Source organism: Garra rufa, chromosome 12 (genome assembly GCF_049309525.1).
Source record: "Garra rufa chromosome 12, GarRuf1.0, whole genome shotgun sequence".
NCBI classification, from domain to species: Eukaryota; Metazoa; Chordata; class Actinopteri; order Cypriniformes; family Cyprinidae; genus Garra; species Garra rufa.
In genome coordinates this window covers 29,443,408-29,464,551 of record NC_133372.1, presented here as the reverse complement: position 1 = coordinate 29,464,551, position 21,144 = coordinate 29,443,408, and the positions used below count along the sequence as shown (strand labels likewise).

At 34.2% G+C, this 21,144-nt stretch overlaps 1 protein-coding gene across 2 annotated transcripts in view; it reads left to right on the top strand.

Annotated features, from left to right (window-relative positions):
- Positions 1-21,118, top strand: part of ddr2a (discoidin domain receptor tyrosine kinase 2a) — a 51,164-nt gene extending 30,046 nt beyond the window's left edge. Inside the window, exons 3-17 of one of the 2 annotated variants that reach the window (XM_073852498.1) lie at positions 3,531-3,633; positions 4,846-5,077; positions 6,328-6,475; positions 8,704-8,806; positions 10,507-10,690; positions 10,902-11,142; positions 11,239-11,304; positions 11,418-11,554; positions 14,055-14,220; positions 14,306-14,532; positions 15,467-15,594; positions 15,776-15,973; positions 16,110-16,344; positions 16,521-16,670; positions 18,972-21,118. In XM_073852498.1, coding sequence (XP_073708599.1) covers positions 3,531-3,633; positions 4,846-5,077; positions 6,328-6,475; positions 8,704-8,806; positions 10,507-10,690; positions 10,902-11,142; positions 11,239-11,304; positions 11,418-11,554; positions 14,055-14,220; positions 14,306-14,532; positions 15,467-15,594; positions 15,776-15,973; positions 16,110-16,344; positions 16,521-16,670; positions 18,972-19,103 — 2,450 coding nt within the window. In that variant the 3' untranslated portion in view covers positions 19,104-21,118. Of the gene's footprint in view, positions 1-3,530; positions 3,634-4,845; positions 5,078-6,327; positions 6,476-8,703; positions 8,807-10,506; positions 10,691-10,901; positions 11,143-11,238; positions 11,305-11,417; positions 11,555-14,003; positions 14,221-14,305; positions 14,533-15,466; positions 15,595-15,775; positions 15,974-16,109; positions 16,345-16,520; positions 16,671-18,971 lie in introns of both variants that reach the window. The other variant, XM_073852497.1, reaches the window with a different exon arrangement.
- Positions 21,119-21,144: the final 26 nt, after the last annotated feature.

Here is a 21,144-nt window from a genome sequence, read left to right as displayed (position 1 = left end):
ATAGCCATCTTTGTTTACCAAATGACTCCGGACGTCGCAGCGCTGTCGTCATCAGCTTAGCTCGTCTCTGGCCCGCCTACATCAGATACACCGATTTGATTGGTTCCCAGAACTGCTTACGTAATGCAGTAACATGCATCATTGCTCGATGCCAGAGTGTCTTGCAGAGACAATTCAAATTGTGCTCTCGCGAGACCTCTGGATTTCCAGGGTAATACAGTACAACTCTAGTTAAAATAATCAAGTTTTCTATGCTGTTTTTAACTAGGAGACCTATTATGCCAATCTTTACAATATGTAATATAAGTCTCAGGTGAGAAATACCCTACAGATCATTTATTATAATATTTTGAAAATGCTCATTGTGAGTGGAAGCAGAAACATGCTGTTTGCTTGCATGACTCTTTAAATGCAAATTATCTTTTCCAGAATAAGACTGTGCCTTTGCAGCTCAAATGCTCTCAAAAACATCTGTTTGTTTTTGATTATTGTGCCTATCGCACTGAAATCTTGCGTTTTAAAGCCGTATTAGTTTAAACTTCTGATATACAGTTTTATGAACGTGCACAGAAAGCGGCTGTCATACGGCATGTGAGTACTAAACAAAGTTCTCTTTCATGTCTTATTGCGATTAAACTGTCAAATACACACATTTAAGTTAAAAACACATTTAAGTTAAAAACATTCAGTTATGTCTGTGAAGCTAAACAGAAGGGAAAGAAATTGCATGTATATATTAGATCTGTGTGGCAGCAGCATAATATACAGTAAATAAATCAATAAATCCACTGCCTTCTTGTCTCCTCTGAGGCTGGGACTCAGGTGTTCTGTGCTCGTCTGTGCAGCCAACGACAGAACAGTTAGCACGCTTTGCTCAAACATTTGCCATGGTGTTAGAACTAGTACACCATTGTCACTTGCGAAAACAAAATGGCGGCACCATAAGTGAAAATGTGCAGATTAGGGGGTGGTAGTATTATAATATGATCCCCTTCCTACGTCACGGGGGAGCGAAATCTGAGCAGCTCGTTTTTTTACATGCTTGCAGAAAAAGGCTCATCCAAAAAATGTACTGGGTTGTCCTTTCATACGTTTTCTGGGTTGGTAGATACACCGGGGACCCGATTATAGCACTTAAACACGGAAAAAGTCAGATTTTTAACTTTTAAAATGAACATTAATACATGAAAAGTGCCTTTTTTTGTACCATGTTACCATTTAATATAGTAAAACTGCATAATTTTATATTACCTGAAAAATCAGTGTGAATAAATTGTAAGTATTTAATATATATTGCCTAGTCTTAGCTTTTAGAAATACATGTCTATATTTAAGCATGAGTACATATGTGTGTTAAGGAAACAGCCAGAGAGAGAGAGTGAGTGATGGGGGAGGAGGATGCCGTTCTGTTACATCTGGAAGAGCTTTTTGTTGGGGGATTCAGCTCGTTTTGGATTATATCAGCTTGTCATTGCCAAAACCAAGCCTCTGAGGTTTCCCCCATCTTGACTTTTAAGCAAACATTTGGAGGAGAGACTGAAAAAAAAAATGAAAAGAGAGACAAAAAGTCCTTCACCACTATCCTTGCTATTGCTGGCAGGATCACAAAGGCTATTTTGTTGAAATGGAGGGGCCACTTGGAATAGGAGTGTCCTTGTACACGTTTTTTTTTTACATATCCGGATCTTCACACTGACACTCAAAGAAAAAGTGATATTACAAGAGATTAAGAGAGTTTATATAAATATCCTCTCGTGCTCTGACAGGATTGTGTGATATTGCAGTCAAAATATAAAATAATGTTTCTAAAATATACTGTTCAATCAAATGGATAAATTGTACCATTCATCAGCGGGTGGTATGGTGGTCTAAAGCCCTACATTCTTATGTGTACTCAAGAGTTCTTCAAGACCTATCCCCTCTCACAGACCAAATCTGACTATAAATCAGTCAATTTTTTGATGTTTAAAAAATCTACTTAATTTACTCTTGCCTACCTTTAGATTTAAAATCTTAAAATGTGAATCTTATTTTCACTGGCTTAAAACTTTTTCAGACACTGTTGCCAGGTACTGTAAATTCAAAATATTTAATTCAAGAAGTAAAATGTAAAGTGCAGTAATAAAAAGCATGTAGACATGTTTTATATACTGTTTCATGTAATTAACACAAAGAAATTTATTTATGTATATTTTATCCTTTTTAATGTATAATGATAAAATATAAAAAGCAATATTCATCTCATATAAATTATAAATATAAATCTTATACCTTAGCCAAACATTTTGCATTGTGTTGTGTATTTTTGTATGGAAGCCCCGTTTCCATCACTTAAAAAAAAAAAATTTAAAAAGTTAATTGTGACTTTATCTCACAATTCTGACTTTTTTTTTTTCACAATTGCGAGTTTACATCTTGCACTTCTGACTTTTTTTTTTTACAATTGTAAGATATAAACTTGCAATTGCAAGTCAGAACTGCATGTAATAAGCTCTCAATCGCGAGTTATAAAGTCAGAATTGTAAGACAATCAGATTTTTTTCTCGGAATTGTGAGTTTATAACTCGCAATTGTAAATTATTAAGTCAGAATTGTGAGATATAAATGAGCAATTCTGAGAACATATCAGTCTTTTTCCCCTCAAAATTGGACTCTATAACTCGCAATTACAAGTTCCCAGAAATTAATTCAGAAAAAAAGTTAGAATTGCTTGTAAAAAGTCAGAACTGCGAGAAAAAAAAAATTATAATTGCACATTTTCTCTCTCACAGTTCTGACTTCTTGCAATTGTGAGTTTATTTCGCACCATTCTGAGGTAAAAACTCAGAATATCTCACATTTCTGACTTTATCATTTGCAACTGTGTGTTTATATCTTACATTTCTGAGGAAAAAAGTCAGAATTACATGAAAAAAAAAATCAGAATTGCAAGACATAAACTCGCTTTTGAAAGAAAGTCAGAATTGCTCATTTTTATCTTACAGTTCTGACTTTATTTTTCACAATTGTGTTTATTTCACACAATTCTGAGAAAAAAGTCAGAATATCTCACATTTCTGACTTTATAACTTGCAATTGTGAGTTTATATCTCACAATTAAAAAAAAAGCCAGAATTTTGTGAAAAAAGTCCAAATTGCAAGATATAAATTCACAAATTTCGAAGAAAAAATCAGAATTGCAAGGTACAAACTCGCATTTGCAAGGAAAAAAGTCAGAATTGCGATCTCACTCTCATTTTATCTCTCAGTTCTGACTTTATTTCTCACAATTGTAAGTTTATTTCATGCAATTCTAAGAAAAAGTCTATTTTGCATTTCTGACTCAGAATCTCACTCTCATTTTTATCTTACAGTTCTGACTTTATTTTTCACAATTGTTTATTTCACACATTTCTGAGAAAAGTCAGAATATCTCACATTTCTGACTTTATAACTCGCAATTGTGAGTTTATATCTCACAATTCTGAGAAAAAAAGTCTGAATTGTCAGATAAAATTCTGATTAACTTTTTTTTTTTTTTTTTTTTACAGGTGTTTGTCGGTCCCCATTAGGAATGTCCAGAGGCCAAATCTTAGATGAAGATATTTCAGCCTCCAGTCAGTGGTCTGACTCCACAGCAGCAAAATATGGCAGGTATGAGCACACACACACACACACACACACACACACACACACACACACACACACACACACACATGTTTGTTTTTGTGAAATGTGGGGACATTCCATAGACGTAATGGTTTTTATACTGTACAAACCGTACTTTCTATCACCCTACACCTTCCCTACACCTAAACCTAGCCCTCACAGGAGACTGTGCATATCTTTACATTCTCAAAAAAACGTATTCTGTATGATTTATAAGCCTTTTGAAAAGTGGGGACATGGGCAATGTCCTCATAAGTCACCCTCTCCTTGTAATACCTATGTCATACCCATGTTATTACACACATTTGTGTCCTGATATGTCACAAAAACATGCCCACACACACACACACACACACACACACACACACACACACACGTTGGGTTTACATGTTTTATGGGGACATTCCATAGGCGTAATGGTTTTTATACTGTACAAACCGTACTTTCTATTGCCCTACACCTACCCTACACCTAAACCTAGCCCTCACAGGAGATTGTGCACACTTTTACTTCATCAAAAAAACTCATTGTGCATGATTTATAAGCCTGTTTCCTCATGGGGACCTCAGAAATGTCCCCACAAGGTCAAAATCTACTGGTATTCCTATCCTTGTGGGCACATTTGGTCCCCACAACGTGATGAATACCAGGTATACACACACACACACACACACACACACACACACACACACGCACACACACACACTCACAGACAGCCTTTTCCATGAACTGTAGTGCAGGTTATCTTGGTGGGATCAAACCACATCTGGGGAAATATGGGTGACCTCACTGAAATTATGTAATTATGCTTCCTCTATATACTTATGCATATACTTCTGCATTTTCCCAAGTGTTCCCAAGACATTCCCCTTCACCAAAATGAACCATTTTAGACTCATTTTATAGTTAATTTCTGATGAGAATGAAAACGAGTCTTTCAGTGTTAGAAGTACAGTGTTTTCAATGGATTGTAGTGATGTTTAACAACATACCGATTATCTAGCTAATGAAATGTCTTTCCTGAGAAAAAAAATAAATAAATTAGTAGACACTTTCAGTATTACGGCCTACAGTCTATCCTGACTGAGGTCTTGGTGCAGCCCAGAGGCCAAAGACCCAGAGAGATTTCTGTAACTTAAACAGATGTCTACGTGTATTTTTTATATTACATGATTTTTTATTTATTATGTGTCTTAGGCTGGAATGTGAGGAAGGAGATGGTGCGTGGTGTCCTGAGATAGCAGGAGAACCTGAAAATATGAACGAGTTCCTGCAGATAGACCTGCGTTCTCTGCATTTCATCACTCTGGTGGGCACTCAGGGACGTCACGCGGGGGGCATTGGGAATGAGTTTGCCCAGACATACAAGATCAAATACAGCCGTGATGGCAGCCGCTGGATCTCCTGGCGCAACAGGCAGGGCAAAGAGGTACATGCTGCAACACTGAAAGAAAAATATAGAGGTTGACTGATAATACCTTTTTTGTCTGATTTAAGAATATTGCATTTTTTATTAACATAATTATTTGTTAATAATAATTTAATTTAGTTAAATTATTTATCTTTTTTTTTCCACAATAAAAACACTTATTACATTATTATTAATAACACTTTAATATTATATTATATTATATTATATTATATTATATTATATTATATTATATTAGTTTTTATGGAAATTCAAACTTTTGATTAGCAAGGATGCATTCAATTGATCAATTGAGACAGTAGTTCCTTTATGGTAAAAAAAATTTGACAGTAAAATAAATACTGCTCTTGTGAACTTGTGAAAAATCCAACAAAGACATGAATCTTTTTTATGAATACTTTTTTTATGAACAATTTTTTTATTTCATTTCATTTTATTTTATTTTATTGTAGAAACATTGATATTTTCCCTGACAACCAAATCAGCATATTACAATGATTTCTGAAGAATTATGTGACACTGGAGTATTTTGGCACAATAAAAACATTTATATTATATTATATTATATTATATTATATTATATTATATTATATTATATTATATTATATTCAGATCATTTAGCTTTTGTCATTACAGGAATCAATTTTTGTTATATAATTTATTTATGCAAATTTCTTTTGCAAGCTGAATGGTAGCAAATTAGTCCAGAGAACACAACATAAAACTCCTAAGACAAATTTGAATGCTGTAGCTAAAATATGTCAGTAGCAAATGTGATGTAGCAGTCATAAACTACATGGTCACAAGTATGTGGACACCCATCAACTTGTTTGACTATTTCACCTAAATGAAATCAAGCATACACCAATGCAATCTCCATAGACTATCCTTTTTTAGGATGAGACATAACTTTCCTGTTCTAGCATGAGTGCCTCTGTACACAGCAAAGTCGAGAAAGAAATGGTTTACTGGATCTGGTGTGCAGATCTAAACTAAATCAAACATTTCTGGGTTTAATTGGAACACCAACTGCGAGCCAGGCCTCATTGTCTAACATCTGTGCCTGAGCCCAATGAGAGCAAATCCCAGCAAAGCTTTCCCAAAAGAGTTCCAGAACTGCAACTGAACCAACTTTATATTAATGCACATCATTTTGAAATGTAATGTTAACTGCTTAACAAGCACAAGTGAGTTGTTTAGGTGTCCACATACATTTTTCAATGTGTATGTCACTTTTTTCTGTTGTGAAGGTGATTGAGGGAAACAGGAATGCCTATGATATTAAGCTGAAGGACTTGGAACCGCCCATCATTGCACGTTTCGTCCGCTTCATGCCCGTCATCGATCATTCCATGAACGTTTGTATGCGTGTGGAACTGTACGGCTGTGAGTGGCTAGGTAAGTCTGACAACTAATGAACTAAAGTTGAGTTAAATGCTTTAAATCAGTTTTGTTTTGTCAAAAGATTTGTCTTTGGTCTTCCACAGTAGAAAGAAATTCATACAGGTTTATTTTTGGATGAACTATCCTTTTATAAATGCTGTTTAATTGAAGGCCAATTAAATCACTTAAAGAAAACCCTGGGTATTAAGACTTGAATGGCTTAATATAACATAAATGATCTCTGACAGTTATTCTCTTCTTAGGAAAAAAAAAACAAAACAAAAAAACCCTGATGACTCATGTTGCACAACCCAAACTACTACTCATTTTAAAATATGTTTACATAGAACTGAAAATTTAATGAGAATATAAGACTTGTATGGCTTAACTGAAATATGTAGTAGAAAACCCAATAAATATTTACGTCATTTAAAAAATCCACATCGTTTTATTCATATTTTGGACTAAGGAAGGCGCCATTATTTTGATTACATCAAATTGTTGCACTCCTTGAGCTACTGGCGCTACCCTTTGAGGCTTTTAGTAGACCACAGCTACTAAAAGAGCCTACAAACGGCAGAGGCAAGAAATGCTAGATGCCATACTGGCAGGATGTAAACATGCTGACACTTGTCATGATGCCGCAGCCACTGAAGGAGTTTCTCAGTGCAAATTTCGACTCGATATCCAGACTTTTAGACTCCTTGTGCAGAAAAGTCCATGGAACGGCATTTGGATTAGCCTGCGCTTCAGTAGCTGTGGTCATCGTATAAGTTTTATATTTTCCGTGTTCTGTTGCCCTTAAGCCGGGGTTCCCTTTAACACTACACACACAGTATACATTGTTTAGCTTCATTAAGTTGTTGCGTGAGATACATTTGTTGTCCTTTCAGCATCTAAAATGAGCTGCTGATAAACGCTGGTCATTTTGACTGTCTTTTATAATATTCATCATATCAGATCATAGTTGTTGGACCTTTAGTGACCAATCAATCGTCTTTACCTTCGCATACAAGTTATATTAATTTATAGTTAATGTATTGATATACAGTTGAGGCCAAAAGTTTACATACACCTTGCAGAATCTGCTAAATGTTAATTATTTTACCAAAATAAGAGGGATCATAAAAAAATGCATGTTATTTTTTATTTACTTTAGTGAGTTTGTCCTGAACAGCCCACTGTTCGTCAGAAAAATTCTTCAGGTCCCACAAATTCTTTGGTTTTTCTGCATTTTTGTGTATTTGAACCCTTTCCAACAATGACTGTATGATTTTGAGATCCATCTTTTCACACTGAGGACAACTGAGGGACTCTTTTGCAACTAAATTGAAAATCAGGGTAAATTTAGCTTATTTTGTCTTCTGGGAAACATGTAAGTATCTTCTGAAGCTTCTGAAGGGCAGTACTACATGAAAAAATTATATTTAGGCAAAATAAGAAAAATGTAAATATCTTGATTCTGTTCAAAAGTTTACATCCCTGGCTCTTAATGCATCATTTTTCCTTCTAGAGCATCACCATCTGTAATAGCTGCATAAGAGTCCCTCAGTTGTCCTAATTTTCAGTGTTTAAATACACAAAAATGCTGAAAAACCAAAATAAATTGTGGGACCGAACGGGTTTTTCTAAAGAACAGCGGGCAGTTTAACTGTTCAGGACAAACAAGGGACTCATGAACAACTATCACTAAACAAAAATACTGTAGATTCAACTATTATCTTCTCTTGTGAAATGTCTTTTATGTGAAATGTGTACTAAATAAAAAACATGTATTTTGTATGATCCCTCTTATTTTGGTAAAACAATTAACATTTTGCAGATTCTGCAAGGTGTATGCAAACTTTTGACCTCAACTGTATATAAAATATATTTTAACTTTTAATTATTTTATTAATATTTTGCTTACAGGCTTATATTCAGGCCAGGTAAATGACAACATTGTGTTGTCCCGCAACCTTTTTATTTACTACATTGAATTATATGATAATGAGGAAGACATCGTCTTCACAACCCCCTTCAAATTCTCTCTCTGTGACGTTTGAAAAATATTGCAGTGATATGTTAAATGCTGTTATGGAAATTGTAAATGCAGGTGAGTATTTTATCATTTTGTAGTGACAACTTTACATCCTTCGGTGGGATGAATCAGCATTATGTCACACAGCAGAACCTCCTCTAACATTTCCATTAGAGGACACTTGACAAAAAAATTGACAGTGTTCTCCTGTGTCTGTTTCTAGATGGCTTGGTTTCATATAATTCTCCACTTGGCCAGCGGATGACTCTCAATGGACAGCATATTTATCTCAATGACTCAGTATATGATGGAGCCATGAGTTACAGGTCAGTACACTTCAATAAATGGCCAAGATACAGGATACACCAGTACACCAGTGTGTAGTAATTTACCTTTGACATAAAATAGTCTTATTTTACATCTACAAAATATGATGTACAGTGTTAAATCTATGACTAAATGTCAATATATCTCCAGTGATGACTGATCATTTTAATAGTTTGAAGTGACCTGTTTTCCTGATGCCTGGCACTTGAAAAAATTGATCCCAGATCAGTTGCACAATATGGACAGGCTAACTATAGCCAGTCTGTTATTGACTTGTTGCTATGACGACAGGCGCCAAGACCAGAGAGAGTCACAGTGGTTTAACAATATTCACAGGAGAACTTGACTCACTGCTTCCTGAACAATACCTTCCATGACACAGTGCAAAGCGTGTTTACCTTCTTGACAGAGCTGGCAGAAAACCGCAAAGTAAAAATCCACACATTCATAGTCGTTAAACTATCTCAAGAGAGACCTGTGTCATTGCCTGCTGGGAGAAATTAAGATAAACGCTTATATAGTGGCTCCATCTAGCGGTGGTATGTTATAAACAACACAAATTAAAAGTATTAATGCGCTCTGTGACAGACTTATCATAAAAATAATCATTAACTAGTATTTATTTACTTTTATTAATAAAATACAACAAAAAGTAGCAACATATAAACTGCCGTTCAAGTTTATGTTTTTTAAAGAAGGCTTTTCTGCTCATCAAGGCTGCACTTGATTAAAAATACAGGAAAAAAACAGTAATACTGTAAATATTACTGCAATTCAAAATAGTGGTTTTCTATTTTAATATACTTTAAAATAGAATGTATTACTGTGATGCAAGGCTGAATTTTCAGCATCATTACTCTAGTCTTCAGTGTCACATGATTCTTAAGACATCATTTTAATATGCTGATTTATTATCAATGTTGGAAACAGTTGTGCTGCTTAATATTACTTGTAATACTTTAAGGATTCTTTGATGAATAAAACATCAGCATTTATTTAAATAAAAATCTTTTGCAACAATATACACTACCGTTCATAGTTTGGGGTCAGGAAATATTTTTTTTTCTTTTTTTTGAAAGAAACTAATGTTTTTATTTAGCAAGGATGTGTTAAATTGATTTAAAAAAAAGTGAGTTATATTGTTAGAAAATATTTTTATTTTGAATAAATGCTGTTATTTTAAACTTTTTATTCATCAAAGAATCCTGTTTCCAATATTGATAATAAATCAGCATATTAGAATGATTTTTGAAGGATCATGTGACACCGAAGACTGGCGTAATGATGCTGAAAATTCAGCTTTGCATCACAGTAATACATTTTTTATAAAATATTCAAATAGAAAACCACTATTTTGAATTGCAATAGTATTTCACAATATTACAGTTTTTTTCTGTATTTTTAATCAAATAAACGCAGCCTTGATGCGCAGAAAAGCCTTCTTTAAAAAAAACATTAAAAATCTTACTGACTTGATGCTAAAAATTCAGCTTTGCATCACAGAAATAAATTATATTTTAAAGTATATTAAAATAGAAAACTGTGATTTTAAATTGCAATAATATTTAGTTCATAATATTACTTTTTATCTGTATTTTTGATCATCTATTGTCACTTTTGATCAATTAATGCATCCTTGCTAAATAAAAGTATTAATTTCAATCAAAAATATGTATTCTGGCTTATTTTTCTCCTGTAGTATGACAGAGGGACTCGGACAACTGACGGATGGCATGTGTGGCCTTGATGATTTCACACACAGTCACGTCTACAATGTATGGCCTGGTTATGACTATGTCGGCTGGACCAACGAGAGCTTCTCTAACGGATATGTTGAGATCATGTTTGAGTTTGACCGCACCCGCAACTTCACCACCATGAAGGTAGAAATGTCTCTCATGTCCTACACTGATAATTCTCTTCTTTTCAATTACATAAACTTAGTTGGAAAGCCAGTTTATGGGTGTGCATTCTAATTGCTGGAACTACAGTGATTAAGCGTTTGAAGACTTTTGAGTGATTTAAATCTCTCCTTATTTTACACTCAGCATAATGCTTTGTATTCTCTGTCCCATTTAATCCCACATGATTCAGGTGCACTGCAACAACATGTTCTCCCAAAGAGTGAAGACGTTTCAGAAGGTGGTGTGTTACTTTCGCTCAGAGTTGGACTGGGAAGCCACACCCATATCCTTCAGCCCTGTGATGGACGATGTCAATCCCAGTGCTCGCTTTGTCACCGTCTCACTCTACAATCACATGGCCAGTGCTATAAAGTGCCAGTACTACTTTGCTGACATCTGGATGATGTTTAGTGAAATCACCTTCCAGTCAGGTTAGTAAATGGCCAAGCAAAAACATAGACTCTGTTCAAATTGTTTCATAATGGCATAATTGTCATATAATGAATGGTTAAACGCACTCATTTCAGATACTGCCATGTATAACACAACACTGGTTCCCCCCAAAACTGGTCCTCCCATTAGCAATCAGCCAGGTCAGATTTCCTACTGTTTTTGAATTAGTCATATGTTGAGAACCAGCAGTTTCTCACGTATTCTGGAGTGTAATTTCATCAACAGGTTGTCTTTCTCTTTATCCCCTTCTTAGGGGATGACCCCACCCACAAAGTAGATGATAGCAACACCCGGATCCTGATTGGCTGCCTGGTTGCCATCATTTTCATTCTAGTGGCCATTATTGTTATTATACTGTGGAGACAAGTGTGGCAGAAGATGCTTGAGAAGGTGAGATTGTGGACAGATTTATAATCATAAAGATTCTTCTATGTATTTAGGATTTGCGTCAGGCGGAAGCTTACATAGCTTTAAAATGTTTACATTTTTTTTTACTAATACATGAATACATTTATTTAGCAAAGACTCGAACTGATCAAAAGGGACAGTAAATACATTTATAATGTGAAAAATATTTATATTTCAAGTTACTTAAAGGAACACTCCACTTTTTTTGGAAATAGGCTCATTCTCCAGTTCCCCCCGAGTTAGTAAGTTGAGTTTTACCATTTTGAAATCCATTCAGCCGTTCTCTTGTTCTGGCGATATCACTTTTAGCATAGCTTAGCATAGATCATTGAATCCTATGAGACCAATATAGCATCGCGTTCAAAAATGACCAACAAGTTTTGATATTTGTCCTATTTAAAACTTGACTCTTCTGTAGTTATATCGTGTACTAATATCTGCGTAAAATGTAAAGCTGCGATTTTCTAGGCCGATAAGATTAGGAACTACACTCCCATTCCGGCGTAATAGTCAAGGAAGTTTGCTGCCGTAACATGGCCGAAGCAGGCACAATAATATCACGCAGCACATGCGGAAATGCTAACCTAGCTGGGAACCAATTTCAGGCGTTGCGTGATATTACTGCGCCTGCTGCGTCCATATTACGGCAGCAAACTTCCTTGACTATTACGCCGGAATGGGAGTGTAGTTCCTAATCTTATTGGCCTAGAAAATCGCAGCTTTACATTTTCCGCAGATATTAGTACACGATATAGCTACAGAAGAGTCAAGTTTTAAATAGGACAAATATCGAAACTCATTGGTCATTTTTGAATGTGATGCTACTGGCCTCATAGGATTCAATGATCTATGCTAAGCTATGCTAAAAGTGTTATCGCCAGAACAGGAAAACGGCTGAATGGATTTCAAAACGGTAAAACTTAACTTACTAACTCGGGGGGAGTTGGAGAATGAGCCTATTTCCAAAAAAAGTGGAGTGTTCCTTTAAAATTCTGGGGGAAAAGAATCATGGTTTGCACAAAAATACTGAGCAGCGCAACTGTTTTCAAAATGTATAAAATAAGAAATGTTTCTTGAGCACAAAGTCCGCATATTAGAATGATTTCTGAAGGGTCATGTGACACTGAAAATTTAGCTTTTCCATCACAGAAATAAATGTCATTTTAAGATTGTAATTTTTTATTTTTAAAATGTAATATTAAACAATATTATTACACTGCCGTTCAAAAGTTTTTGGATCAGTAAGATTTTTAATGTTTTTTTTTTTTTAAATATTCTGTGATTTACTTGATCAAAATCACAGAAAGAAATGTAATATTTTAAAAAATATTTTTACAGTTTAAAGTAATGGTTTTCTATTTTAATATATTTTAAAATATAATTTATTCCTGTGGAGTAATGGCTGATAAAAATAAGCTGTGCATCAGTCTCCAGTGTCACATGAAATCGTTCTTATATACTGTTTTATTACTTTTATGATCAATGTTGGAAACAGTTGCGTAGTATTTTTTTTATTTTTTTGAACCTGTGATTCTTTTTTTCAGGATTCTTGAGGAATAAAAAGTAAAAAGAACAGCATTTATTCAAAATAGAAGTCTTTTCTAACAATATAAGTTTTTTTTGCTTTTAATTTTTATAAATTTAACCCATCCTTGGTGAATAAAAGTATTAATTTCCTTCAAGAATAAAATTTACTGACCACAGACTTTTAAATGGTCATTTATATTGTAAATCTCTGTTTAAAAAAAAAGCTGTTCTTATTAACTTTTTATTTATTAAAGAATCCTGAAAAAAAGTGTTGCAGGTTCTAACAAAATATTAAGCAGCATAACAGTTTTCAGCATTGATAATAAATCGGCATATTAAAATGATTTCTGAAGGATCATGTGACACAATGATGTAATGATGACATAATGATGCTGAAATATCAGCTTTGCATCACATGAATAAATTAAATTTTAAAATATTTTCACATAGAATACAGTTATTTTACATTGAAATAATATTTCACAATATTATAGTTTTTTCTGGATTTTTGATCAAATAAACGCAGCCTTGACGAGCAGAAATCTCACTGATCCTAAACCTTTGAACAGCAGAGTATATTACAATATTACTTAGTATTTTTGACTAAATAAATGCAGCCTTGATGAGCGTAAGAGACTTCTTTCAAAAACATTAAAAAGCGTTTTAATTATGTCTGATTATATGTACACTCAGAAGCTCATTCTGCACCAGACCTTAACATATAAAAAAGGATGATTATGACAAGCGTTTATTGTGGCCTTGCTGCTTGACCCCTTAACAGTGTGCTGCTATTTTGCAGTGTTTATATGGAAAAAAAAAACAGTTCAAGTTGCATAATACAACCAACTACTACTTACTATTTTAGCCTTTTTTAGCTTTCTTAACTAAACATCCCTCATTCTAGGTGTCTCGGAGGATGCTGGACGATGAACTAACTGCTAGTCTGTCAATACAGAGTGAGACCTTCACCTATAACAACAACAACAGCCCCTCTTCCGTGCCCAGCGAGCAAGAGTCCAACTCCACCTATGAGCGCATCTTCCCTCTGGGACCCGACTACCAAGAGCCCTCCCGCCTGGTTCGCAAACTGCCAGAGTTTTCCCAAACCTCAGAGGACACAGGTGAGTTCCAAAAGTGATATATGTAACATATAACGATATTGCATATTATGCAATAAACATAATGTATATGTTTATTTTTCTGCAGCTTCAACAAATACAGCTTCCAAGTCCACTTCGGTCAGTGTACAAGACGGAGTCCCACATTACGCTGAGGCAGACATCGTCAACCTGCAAGGTGTAACTGGGGGCAACACTTACGCAGTGCCCGCCCTCACCATGGATCTGTTGTCAGGGAAGGATGTCGCTGTGGAAGAATTTCCTCGGAACCTGCTTACCTTTAAAGAAAAGTTGGGAGAAGGGCAGTTTGGAGAGGTCAGTTCTCAAAAAAACATATAACCATCTCTATTTAGGAGATCCATAACATTTTCCTGTTCTATACTTTATCTATCTGCTTTATCCGTTTTATCTTGTTGTTGTTTAATGATAGTTGTTCATAAGTCCCATGTTTGTCAAGAACAGTTAAACTGCCCGCTGTTTTTCAAAAAAATCCTTCAGGTCCCCAATTTTTTTTTTTTTTTTCAGCATTTTTGTGTATTTGAACACTTTCCAACATTGACTGTATGATTTTGAGATCCATCTTTTCATACTGAGGACAACCAAGGGACTCATTTGCAACTATTAAAGAAGGTTCAAACACTCACTGACGCTTCAGAAGGAAACACAATGCATTAAGGGTAAATTTAACTTATTTTGTCTTGTGGTAAACATGTAAGTATGTTCTGTAGCTTTTGAAGGGCAGTACTAAATGAAAACAAATATGATATTTAGGCAGATATTTAGCCTTCTGAAGCATCAGTGAGCATTTGAACCTCTGCATTTGCAGAAATTGCTCAGTGTAAAAAAGGTGGATCTCAAAATCATACAGTCATTGTTGGAAAGGGTTCAAATACAGAAAAATGATGAAAAACCAAAGAATTTGTGGGACCTGAAGGATTTTTCTGCAGAACTTGTTTGTTCAGGACAAACAAGGGACTCATGAACAACTATCACAAAAAAAAAAAAAAAAAAAAAACACAGCTGTGGATCATTCAGGTAACAACACAATATTAAGAATCAAGTGTATGTAAACTTTTGAACTATGTGTAAACGTCTTTTATGTGAAATATCTTCAGGTCAGTACTAAATACAAAAATAACATGTATTTTGTATGATCTGTCTTATTTTCTCCAAGGTGTATGCAAACTTTTGACTTCAACTGTATTTAAATCATATCTGAATCTAAATGGCTGTTTTTGTGTGTCGCCAGGTGCATTTGTGTGAAGCAGAAGGCATGCAAGATTTCATGGATGAGGATTTCTCATTTGATGTCATTGAAAACCAAACAGTGCTTGTAGCTGTTAAAATGCTTCGAGCGGATGCAAATAAAAGCGCAAGGTTTGCAAGCCCAAATGTCACAACCAACTATTAAATAAATTAAAGTAAAACACTGCATGCTGTTGCTTTAATATTCATGAAAATGTATTCTTATTCATACATTCATCCTTTTTCTGTAACCTTACAAAATAAACATGTCTCAGCCAAATTACCATAGCTCCTTTTTTCCAATACTTTACAGGAATGATTTCTTGAAGGAGATAAAGATTATGTCACGATTGAAAGACCCCAACATCATCAGGCTGCTGGCAGTGTGTATGAGCTCCGACCCTCTGTGTATGATCACAGAGTACATGGAGAACGGAGACCTTAATCAGTTTCTGTCTCGCCATGAGCCCGAGGGCATGATCGCTCTCCTCAGCAATGCTCCCACAGTCAGGTAGATACCAAAAGTTTTCAAACATTTCAGTGGTGGACTGTGACTTTAAATCCCTAAGAAAGATGGACTTGTTATTATGTATCTCAAATATCTCAAGCACACTAGGTTATGACTCACATTCTGTTTTAACTTTCAGTTACAGTAACCTACATCACATGGCCACACAGATTGCTTCAGGCATGAAGTATCTATCATCACTCAAATTTGTGCATCGAGACTTGGCCACCCGCAACTGCCTTGTAGGGAAGAACTACACCATCAAGATTGCAGACTTCGGGATGAGTAGAAACCTGTATAGCGGAGACTACTACCGTATCCAGGGCAGAGCAGTGCTGCCCATCCGCTGGATGTCCTGGGAGAGCATTCTTCTGGTCAGACACACTCATATAACCTAGGAAAACAATAAATCATACTCTTAAAAGTCTCCTAGAAGAACAAATTTGTATTTTTTGGCTTCAAATAAATCTCTAGTGACTTATTTTTCTGTAGGTAAAAACATTTTTTATGTCTATAAAAGTCTGACACAGGATGATTTTTGTCCTTACAGGGGAAATTCACCACATCCAGTGATGTGTGGGCTTTTGGCGTAACCCTTTGGGAGATGCTTACCTTCTGCAAAGAGCAACCTTACTCACAGCTGTCAGATGAGCAGGTCATTGAAAACACAGGAGAGTTCTTTCGGGATCAGAGGAGACAGGTACAAGTATGCTTATCTGCTTTTGTGGTGAGGTTGATGAGATTTTTTTCTATATAAAAGCTCTTTAAACCCTTCCGTTGTGTTCAAAAACTCGGTGCAACTTTTGCGTTGAGGGTGGAATTGATCCTCATTGGTTTCTGTTGAATTTTGCCAAAAATCAACAAATGAAAAATGCAAATGAAAAACACAGGATTTGTGTAAAAAACAAAAAAACTTTATTGTAGCTTCTTAGAAATTGAAATTTTTTGTGCATAATTTCTAATGTGTTAGTGGTTAGTTTTATTGTTGCATTCATAATTAGCTGTACAAAAAAATTTAAATTGATGTTTCTCTTGTCATGACTACTTGTAGTGATTATTTGCACACTGAGGGGCAAATAACTACAAGTAAAAATAGTATCTATCATGAATTGCACTATTAGTTTAAAATTAGCTGCACATACACAAAATTTAAAACAAAAATAAAAAATGTTTCTGTTGTTGTGAGTACTTATAGTGATTATTTGCACACCAACGTGCGAAATAACTACAAATATAAATCGCATCTATCATTATTTGTACTACTTGTTCAAAATTAGCTGCACATACACAAAATTAAAAAAGAGAAAATGGGTGTTTCTGTTGTAATGACTAGTTGTTGTTTTTATTTTCACACTGAGGTGCAAATAAATACAAGTATAAGTAGATCATATCATTAATTGTACATTTAATTCAAAATGATCAGCACATACACAAAATTTTAGAAAAAGAAAAATTGTTTCTGTTGTCATGACTACTTGTAGTGATTATTTCCACACTGAGGTGCAAATAACTACAAGTATAAATAGTACCTTTCATTAATTGTACTATTCGTTCAAAATTTGCTGCACATACACAAAATTAAAAAAGAGAAAATGGGTGTTTCTGTTGTAATGACTACTTGTAGTTTTTATTTTCACACTGAGGTGCAAATAAATACAAGTATAAGTAGATCATATCATTAATTGTACATTTAATTAAAAATTATCAGCACATGCACAAAATTTTGGGAAAAGAAAAATTGTTTCTGTTGTCATGACTACTTGTAGTGATTATTTCCACACTGAGGTGCAAATAACTACAAGTATAAATAGTACCTTTCATTAATTGTACTATTCGTTCAAAATTTGCTGCACATACACAAAATTAAAAAAGAGAAAATGGGTGTTTCTGTTGTAATGACTACTTGTAGTTTTTATTTTCACACTGAGGTGCAAATAAATACAAGTATAAGTAGATCATATCATTAATTGTACATTTAATTAAAAATTATCAGCACATGCACAAAATTTTGGGAAAAGAAAAATTGTTTCTGTTGTCATGACTACTTGTAGTGCTTATTTGCACACTGAGGTGCAAATAACTACAAGTATAAATAGAACCTGTCATTAATTGTACTATTCATTCAAAATTTGCTGCACATACACAAAATTAAAAAAGGTATGTTTCTGTTGTAATGACTACTTGTAGCGACTAACTACAAGTATAAATAGTATATATCATTTATTGTACTTTTCGTTCAAAATTTACTGCACATACAGAACATTCGGAGGAAAAAATGGTTTGTTTGTCATGACTGCTTGTAGTGAATATTTGCACACTGAGGTACGAATGACTACAAGTATAAATTGTATCTACCATTGTTGTACTATTTGTTCAAAATTAACTGCACATACAGAACATTTGGGGAAATAATGATAACTAAGGTGCAAATAACCACAAGTATAAATAGTGTTTATCATTACTTGTACTTTGGATTCAAAATTAGCTGCACATACACAAAATAAAAAAATGTTTCTTTTGACATTTTCATGACTACTTATAAGTATTTTTTGCACACTGAGCTGCAAATAACTACAAGTATAAATAGTGTTTATCATTACTTGTACTTTGGATTCAAAATTATCTGCACATACACAAAATAAAAAAATGTTTCTTTTGACATTTTCATGACTACTTATAAGTATTTTTTGCACACTGAGCTGCAAATAACTACAAGTATAAATAGTATCTATCATTAATTGTACTATTTGTTCAAAATTGCCTGCACATACACAAAATTGACAAAAAGTTGCCATGACTACTTGTAGTGATTATTTGCACCTACAAGTATAAATAATATCCATATTTAATTTGACTATTTGTAATATGTATTTCTATTCGTACTTACTCTGCCTGGGGAAACCAAAAGTGGTTCTTCTACTATGGCATCACTACTAAAACATCTTTTTAGAATCTTTGTTTTAATAGCGTACCACATCTAATAGTATATTCTTGTTCTCAGATATACCTGCCCCAGCCGCCAATGTGTCCTGACCCTGTCTACAAGCTCATGTTGAGCTGCTGGAACAGGAACACCAAAGAGCGTCCATCCTTCCAGGAGATTCATCACACATTACTGGATTGCAAGCCGTAGTGTCCACTTATGTGCCAACCTCGGCACTTCCAGAGACATTTCAGTGCGCCCACAGGACTCCAGTCAACTACACCGCAACATGCACTTATATGTTCCCGTATATAAGTGAGATGAGAATCTATCATTTTTCTGTAGCAATTTTCACTGTGAGTGTGCAAAGGCAAACTGATAATATATTGTATGATTGAACTACGTCCCCTAACTAAGTGCCTTTGCCTGGCTTACTATACTTGTGCAGCACTAGGCCAAAGAAAATGTAGCAATGCATTTTGGCACCTTTAACACAGAAGAATTGGATTTTACACACTGTGTATTTTCTACAAATAGTTCCTAAAATATCTTTTAGAATATTTCTAAATAGAAAAAAACGAGGCATTGGCTACTAGCGCGCCATTATTATTTCCAATTTAATGTTGTTTTCAGTATTTTGAGGCCGAAGACAGCTTGAATGTAAATAAGAATCAGTAATTGACATTCAGATTCACCTTTGGTTTCATCTTGATGTCTCTTGACGTTTGTGTATATTTTCATCTCATTTATCAAAAATGCTAAAGTATTTTGCTATCTTGCATATTTGATTTTTTCTTTGTAGTAAACTGCAAAGACCACTTTCAATCAAGTGGATTAACAGAAAGCAGATGTATCTGGTTATCACATATCGTCTGGTTGTCACAGAATTTCAAATTTAATATCAGCAAAATTCAATTAAAATTGTAAATGTTATTCTGCAACTACCTATATATTGTGTTTATATTTAAGCATACTGCATTATGTAAGTGTTTTGCTTTTCCTCTTGTTATATTGTTTAAAGAATCTTATGGTGATGGTTATTATTTAAGTCCATTTCATTTGTGCTTTTTTCTTTTTTCTTTGCTTAAAACAACTTTTGCATCAAGAAGCAATATTTGCATGAAGTTGGATGAAACCAGATATAGTTATATTACTTAATGCTAATTTCGCATTTTCATTGCATTTGTCCTATGTTTTCATCTAATCTCAAATTAGGCTGAATGGGGTAGTAAGTACATTTATTATCACCAGCTAATCTGTAGAAAATGTTAAAATAAGCTTATTTTAAAGCTATTTGTCTTACTTTTATGTCAGAGTATATTCTAGGTGGTGCTGAATTGCTAAAGTGTGGGATAAATACTGGATTTGTATTGAACAGATGCACTATGAAGGTTTACAGTAAGTTGTGATATGTTTTGGCATGTGAAAAGTGCTGCGAATGGGACGCTCGGAAATCTGTTTTGTAATTATCTTGTATACTTGTAAATGATTTTTTGTAAGTCATTGTATTTGACCGTATTGTTGAAAATGTGTGCACCTTTTGGTTAAGATATCTGCCAGTCTATAAGACGTGTTTTAGTTGTGGGTTTGAAAGTCTTTTATCTACATGTATAGATTAATTTTAGCATTATTGACATGACTGATGAAGTTGCATTATAGATATGCTTTAATTCTGCACTGTTTCTATGTGCTGGTTTCCTATCTATCAAATGTTCTTTCTTCAAACCATAACCATAAAACAGTATTAGCCCTTTTTGAGGCTTTGAGTTTGTTTACAAAAACATTCCACTTTATAAAAGATCTTTGTGAGGACATGCTATTCTCTATATTGGAAATGTCTTATCACAATGCATGGAAAACTGGATTTTTGTTTTCAAATAGCAAAAGAAATGCTCATTCTTTCTAAACTAAGCGTTGTGCTGTGTTGTTTAATTAGCAGTCTTTTTTTCCTCTAACAACCTATTGTATATGTTAGGAAACTGTACATAAGATAATAAATTGATGAACCTTTCAACTTGTCTAGGCATTTTATAATTATAAAAACACGGTTTTTATACTTTTCACAGTAAAACGTGTATTTGTATGTATACATAAGTGAACATTTGTGTACAGTTTAAAATGTATCGAAACATTCATTTTAACAAAGTGTGTACTCAAATATTTCTTTTTTAAATCGTTAATTTCGTGAATTGGTTATCTGTCAAATAAATCTGATTTTAAAATTCCGTGTGCGTGCTATTGCATTACTTTG